This window comes from Galeopterus variegatus, unplaced genomic scaffold (assembly GCF_000696425.1).
Source record: "Galeopterus variegatus unplaced genomic scaffold, G_variegatus-3.0.2 Scaffold114, whole genome shotgun sequence".
Lineage (NCBI taxonomy): Eukaryota > Metazoa > Chordata > Mammalia > Dermoptera > Cynocephalidae > Galeopterus > Galeopterus variegatus.
The window spans coordinates 891,702-898,724 of NW_007726225.1; the positions used below are offsets into that span (position 1 = coordinate 891,702).

The 7,023-nt window shown below is 38.9% G+C and overlaps 1 protein-coding gene across 3 annotated transcripts in view; it reads right to left on the bottom strand.

The window, feature by feature from the left end:
* Window positions 1–6,063, bottom strand: part of LOC103602503 (vascular non-inflammatory molecule 3) — a 13,795-nt gene extending 7,732 nt beyond the window's left edge. The window contains exons 1-3 of one of the 3 annotated variants that reach the window (XM_008586915.1): window positions 5,777–6,063; window positions 5,533–5,663; window positions 1,482–1,674 (exon numbers count right to left, since the gene is read on the bottom strand). In XM_008586915.1, the coding sequence (XP_008585137.1) occupies window positions 1,482–1,674; window positions 5,533–5,663; window positions 5,777–5,989 (537 nt within the window). In that variant the 5' untranslated portion in view covers window positions 5,990–6,063. Of the gene's footprint in view, window positions 1–1,481; window positions 1,718–5,532; window positions 5,664–5,776 lie in introns of all 3 variants that reach the window. The other 2 variants (XM_008586931.1, XM_008586922.1) reach the window with 2 other exon arrangements.
* Between the last annotated feature and the right edge of the window lie 960 nt (window positions 6,064–7,023).

Sequence of the window (7,023 nt, forward strand, 5' to 3'; positions counted from 1 at the left end):
ATAAATGTGATACACCACATTAATAAAAGCAAAGACAAAACCACATGATCATCTCTATTGATGCTGAAAAAGCATTTAACAAAATTAAACATCCTTTCATGATAAAGACTCTCTACAAGTTAGGCATAGATGGAAAGTATCTCAACATTATTAAAGCCATATATGATAAGTCCACTGCCAATATCATCCTGAATGGGGAAAAGCTAAAAGCTTTTCCCTTAAAAAACAGGAACTATACAAGGATGCCCACTCTCACCACTCCTATTCAACATAGTGTTGGAAGTACTAGCCAGAGCAATCAGAGAAGAGAAGGAAATAAAGGGCATCCAGATTGGAAAGGATGAAGTCAAGCTGACCCTTTCTGTGGATGATATGATCCTATATATTGAACAGCCTAAAGCTTCTATAAAAAAAAAAACTCCTAGAGTTCATAAATGATTTCAGCAAAGTTGCAGGATACAAAATCAACACCCCAAAATCAGTAGCATTTCTATACTCCAACAGTGAACATGCATAAAAAGAAATCAAGAAAGCTAGCCCATTTACAATAGCCACCAAAGAAAAAAAAAATACTTAGGAATAAAGCTGACCAAGGATGTGAAAAATCTCTACGAAGAGAACTATAAACCTCTGTTGAGAGAAATTAAAGAGAACACAAGAAGATGGAAAGATACCCGATGCTCTTGGATTGGAAGAATTAACATTGTGAAAATGTCCATATTACCCAAAGTAGAGTTTCCTTGAGAAAAAGCTGTAACAAAGGTGTATGAGAGCTGGAAGGATAGATGAACCTTTTGAACCTCTCAGGGACAGATGGCATTTGAAACAAGACCTATTCGTTCTAGGATATATATTTTTTCAGGTACATAAGCAAGGGAATCCCCCCGCCTTTTTTTTTTTTTTTTTTAAAGATGACCGGTAAGGGGATCTCAACCCTTGGCTTGGTGTTGTCAGCACCACGCTCAGCTAGTGAGCAAACCGGCCATCCCTATATGGGATCCGAACCCGTGGCCTTGGTGTTATCAGCACCGCACTCTACCGAGTGAGCCATGGGCCGGCCTCCCCCGCCTTTTTTAAAAGCCAATTTCAGTTAGGGCTTTGTTTCATTGCAATCAAAAAAAATCTTCATGGAATAATTGGTGGCTTAGTATGAAATGTTAACAAATTGGGCCAAAAAACTAACTGTGGTATTAAATTATAGATGAAACAAAGCATGTCTCCTTTCTCAGAGAATACTAAAGTCTTTGTGAGGTTATTATCACATTCATTTTAATATTCTGCCATATTCTGTTTTATAACTAAATCAAACTCAGAACTCTTTCATGAGATTAAAGTAAATCCCCTTTTTAACTAGAATATAACAATTAAGAGACACATTTACAACAGTTCGCTCCCTAGTGTTCAACAAACAAACATACATACATACTACAAACAAGCAGAAGAAGTAAATCAAGTTTAACTAAAGCACATGTAATTCTCACCTTATGGTAGCGTGCCACCAGCCTACCCTCAGAATCAAACACCACATCCGTGTTGTATTGGTAACGACCATCAGGAGGACACTGAGGGTCACTGGCGTTGCATGGCTTCTTGTCCCCAATATTTGCCACAACATAGATGGAGTTGTCCTTGGCCAGGCAGCTGAGTCTTTCTTGCACTGGTGTGTAGCCAAACCTAATTCAACAGATATTGCCTCAAACTTGTATTTTAGTGATTTCTAAAATACCAAAGAGATATTTTATTTGGCTGTTACCTGTAACACAATAACCCCTAGGTCAAGAATCAACAGAAAAGGGTCAAAAACTCAACATGCAGCAGAGTGCTCATCTTTATGAAAGCTGACCTATTGAAATACGCCAGGCTCCAAAGAGCAGTGCAAGACAGAAGCACAGAAAAGAGGGAAGGGGAAGAGGAAGAGGGGAAGAAGCAACGTTTTCTCTTATAAAGAGCTCCCAGGAAGGTCAATGAAGGGCTTGAAATTTGGCAGAATCTTCTAATGGGGAGGACTGTTTCTATAATCCAAGCCGTAATCTTACAAATTTGCTGATATGATGTGTGGTTGGAAGCACAAATGCCAGGTGGCAGTAAATGGTTGGTCCCATGTAGATCATTCTCCCTAGAGAACAAATGTGACATTATGTAGTGGGAATAGAAACAAACAAACAAGCACTTTGATGGCAGGCTTACTCTCCTCATCTGTCAGATGCAAGTAACAGCTTCCTTTCGGCCTCACAGGCCTTCATGAAAAATCCTGAGATATGTACAGACATGAAATTGTTTTCAATGTAATGCCAAATCCATCCACATTGGGGATATTTATCCTAGAAATAAGAAGGAAATGTGACAAGATGATAGCTGGCTCCAAATCAAGGGTTTAATTAGAAGAAGATGGATCATGTATGTGAATGTTCTATAGAGTACAGAATATGGATGAAAGGAAGTCATAAGCAGGAAGATTTCAGCAGAAAATAAGATAAAACTTTTAACCAACCAGCCCATACTGTCAAATAAATGGATTCACTAGTCACTGAAAATATCAGTGTAATACAGCACATCCAAGTACTCAGAGTCCATTCAGTTAGCATGGCTTATTGGAAATGGTTATTTTAATTTCAGCCATCTAATTACCAATTATGAGACCTAAAAGCTCCTTTCTTCCCCCTCATCTTTAAAATGCAAATAGTGACACTTACTACGTAAAGTGAGTGAGATAATGTGCATAGTATACCAGGTACAGCTCCTGGGACCGAGTCAGTGCTCGATAAATTAAAAAATGGCTATTTGGCGTTTTGTACTTATACAAAGGCAACCCAAGGTAGTGACGGCTTTATTGCTTTCAGAGGCTGTTCAGATTCTCTCCATATCTTTCAGCCCCTCTGCTCTGATGTTGAGCTAATCTTTGAATAAAAAGGACAGATTAATAACCTACTGATTTAGATCTTTTTTTCCTTCAGGAAAATACTATCAATATTCATATTCATTAAGATCTTTAACAAGTCTATCATGTACTTTGTTTAGTTTTTCTTTTCTTGGCCAAATAATTCAGGTTCTTCAGTTTTTCTTATTAGTTTCTCATGAAAAAAGCCCATGGAAGTGCTTGACATGTCAGCATTCTAAATAGTATTTAAACACACAAGGACGACTACATGGCCCTCTGTTATCAGGGATAAATGTGACTAGGGAAGAAACTATGACTTTCTTATCCAGTATTACCATTATATTAAATACTGGATTATCTCCTTTCTATAACACAGAAAGTTTGCCATTTGAATAAGTGTCTGTAAGACTGCATAATGTAAAAGTTTCACCAATCACTTACCTTCCCAATTTAAAGTAATTCATCTAAGGCTAATTATCAGGTTTATGAATATCTTTTCCCTAAAAAAATCAGTTTTATTAGCCACGCCAAACAGAGTATATTTTAGTATAAGCCTCTCAAATTACAGCAAATAATGATTCTTTTCTACTCTGGAAAAAGTCTTATAAGCAAGTAGATGTTGAGTCATAGTTACATGGTTTCTGTAAACACAGACCATGCAACATTTAGAGAATATTTTGCCAGGGGTGAAAATCCCAGGATAAGGCTTGACTCACATAGCAAAACTCCAATGTTGTAGCATTGGACTTGCCTTTCCAGTCAATATCATCTGGTCAGAAGCTCCTCTTTTTGCACAATGCATGTAGTTCTAAACAGGTGCATGCAAATCTAAATTTGCAAATTAAATTACTTTTTTAAAGCATCAGTTTCACCATTTAACTTAAGGAATTACATATGAACTTTAAAAACGTATGTACTTTTTTTTACAGTTAACTGCACCTAAAGTAATCTATTTCATAGATCTATCTTATTTATTATACATATTTTCTTTAAGAAAGTTATGCCTAAGCTACGGCTACTAATAATTACTAAAATTTCTCTAGGGACAGAAACCAAAATTCAGACTCAGATCATTCTGTTAAAAAAAAAAAAAAGGTGGGCCGGCCCGGTGGCGCACTGGATAGTGCACCGCTTGGGAAGCGCGGCGGCGCTCCCGCCCGAGGGTTCGGATCCCACATACAGACCGGTTCCCGCTCACTGGCTGAGCGAGGCGCGGGAGCAACACCGAGGGTTGCAATCCCGTTGCCGGTCCCCGGTCCGGTATGGGGGCAACACTGAGGGTTGCGATCCGTTGCCGGACACGGAAAAAGACAAAAGACAAAAAAACCAAACAAACAAAAAAAACAACAACTTCGGATCCCACATACAGACCGGTTCCCGCTCACTGGCTGAGCGAGGCGCGGGAGCAACACCGAGGGTTGCAATCCCGTTGCCGGTCCCCGGTCCGGTATGGGGGCAACACTGAGGGTTGCGATCCGTTGCCGGACACGGAAAAAGACAAAAGACAAAAAAACCAAACAAACAAAAAAAACAACAACAAAAAAAAGGTAGTAGTGACAGCTAACATTGGAGAGAGCACTACAGTGCACAGATTCCATGTCTATTACTTTATTTGACTTTTATGTCTACTCTGTAAGACACTTATGTCTATTCTGTGAGAGAAAATTTTGTTATCTCTGTGACAGAGTTTGGGTACGGTGTCCCCCACAAAGCTCATGTTGAACTGTCATCCCCAATGTGGCAGTGTTTGGAGCTGTTTGGGTCATAGGTGATGGATCCCTTATGAATAGATTAATACCCTCCCTTGGGAGGAGCAGGCAGTGAGCGAGTTCTCATTTTTTTAGTTCCTGTGAGAGCTGGTTGTTTAAAGGACCCTGGCATCTCCCCCCTCTCTCTCTTGCTTCCTCTTGCCTTGTGATCTTGCACCTACAGGCTGCTCTGCCGTTTTCCACCACAAGTAATAGCAGCCTGAGGCCTGCGCCAGATGCAGCTGTCCCAGAATCGTTAGCCAAATAAACTTCTGTTCTTTATAAATTACCCAGTTTCAAGTATTCTGTTATAGTGACATAAAAACGGACTAACACACTCTATTTTACAGATAAATAAACAGAAATGTCAAGTATTTAGGTTATGTGCCTCACATCACTCAGCTAGGAGTTGGTAAAATGTGGTCTCAGAAACAATGCGTACTTTTTCAAGTCCTGTGTAATTTCCATTCACCATATTGATTACACTGTAAATGACAGTGATAGCAAAGCTCTTTGGAAACATAGACTCACTCATCTTTTTTAACATTCCTATGAGGAGGCAGGTATTTATGGATGAACCGACTTACTTGTATTTGGGAACATCGGTCCTAGATATTACAACTTTACCACATTATTGAAACCCAATGAAATACATTTACTATAAATTTTGTGTATAAACAGGCAATTCTTTAAAGAAAACTGCAACAGATAACTAATCAGGTGTTATTATCTCAAGGCACTTGTCAAGCAAGAGACATGCCAGATGACACACATCATGAAACTTTAGAAGCATGTAAGTCCAATGCCATAGACTATTTGTCATCAAAATTACTACTCAGGCTTAGTGAACTTGCTACTGGTATTTTTCTATATCACAATGTTTTGTTCAAGAATTAAAGACATTACCTTTGAGGATCTCTATATGGAATCCAGTTCACTTCAGAGTCTGGTATATCCTCCAGATAAGGGTAAATGCTCTCCCTGGTGAATACCCAACCATAGATTCCATCTTCTGGGGTCACAATGATATGTGCACCCTGCTCAAAAGAAATAGGAGTGAGAAAGTTTCTTGTAAATTCCAAATACCCACACTTTTACCAAGTTGCTAATCTCCTTTTTAATGTCCCAGCCAGTATATAAAAGGCAATACTTGCTTGGCTGCCAGCTTGACTGCTTTCTCCAAAACATCTATATTCTTGTTCATCAGGAATAAAGCTTCTTCTTTTGAAACAGGTGTTTCTGTTCTGTTTGGTAAGATAACAGCATGCTCATACACTGCAGCAATAAAAGTGTCCAGTGCACCAACACTCAGGACAAAGAGAGCAGAAATGGCCACACGTTTTGGAAAATGTGATATAATCATTACTAAAATTTAGTGATCCTTGAAAAACAAACTCAGATTCTTATATTTTGTATCACTGGAAAAACTTTTACATTAAATCCCTGCCAGAGACCGCGTTTATATTTTCTCATGAATGTATTGCACAACACAGCTCTGAGAAAGGATGTTGTGCAAGAAAACTGACAGCCAGAAGGACATAACTGCATTGACTCAAATGCGCAGGGCTATTGTTGACACTATTCAGAGGAAAAGCCAACTTTAAAAGCAGAATTAACCAGCCTACCAGATGAGTCCACTTCCATCCAAAACACGCTGGCAGTTGAACCCTTTTCCTTTAATAAAATATATATTCTTGGTAAGCCCATACTTCCATTAATAGGGCCAATATTGAACTGTTCTAAAAGGTAGCCACAACAGCAACAATTTGTTGAGAATTTATATATATGGCTGTGACAGACACAAAACAGAGTGTAAGACAAGCCTTAGTTTTAACTGAGGTCACAAAATAACACAGGAGGGGATATATATATATATATATATGCTAAAGATTGGGCACAATTGTTCATGAAAGATATATACTTGCTAAAGATTGGGCACAATTTTTGCAGTATTAGAGGATATTGGCAGAAACCATGGTTGCCAATTTCTCTTGGAAAAACTGCCTAATGGTCTGAAATATTGAAACTTTAGCTGAACACTTCATAATACATAGATTATAACATGTGCTATGGACTGAATGCTCCCTGCCTTCCCCCTGCCCCCGCCAATCTCATTAAAGCTTAAATTGTGTCCTCCAAAGTTCCAGGTATTAGAAACTTGGCCTCCACTGTGACTGTGTTTAGAGGGTGGGAAATCCTACTATGATTATTGAAAGGTGGGGCCTTGAAGAGGTGATTACATTGTAAGGGCATATGCAAGGTTCATATGCAAGGTTCTGAAGGTTTTAAAACGAGAGCAAGTGAGAGTCTCTATCTTTTTGCTTCACTAAATTCACCATGTGATAACCGGAGTTTCTGTAGTCACCACCACGATAAGGCCCTCACCAAATGTGTTCC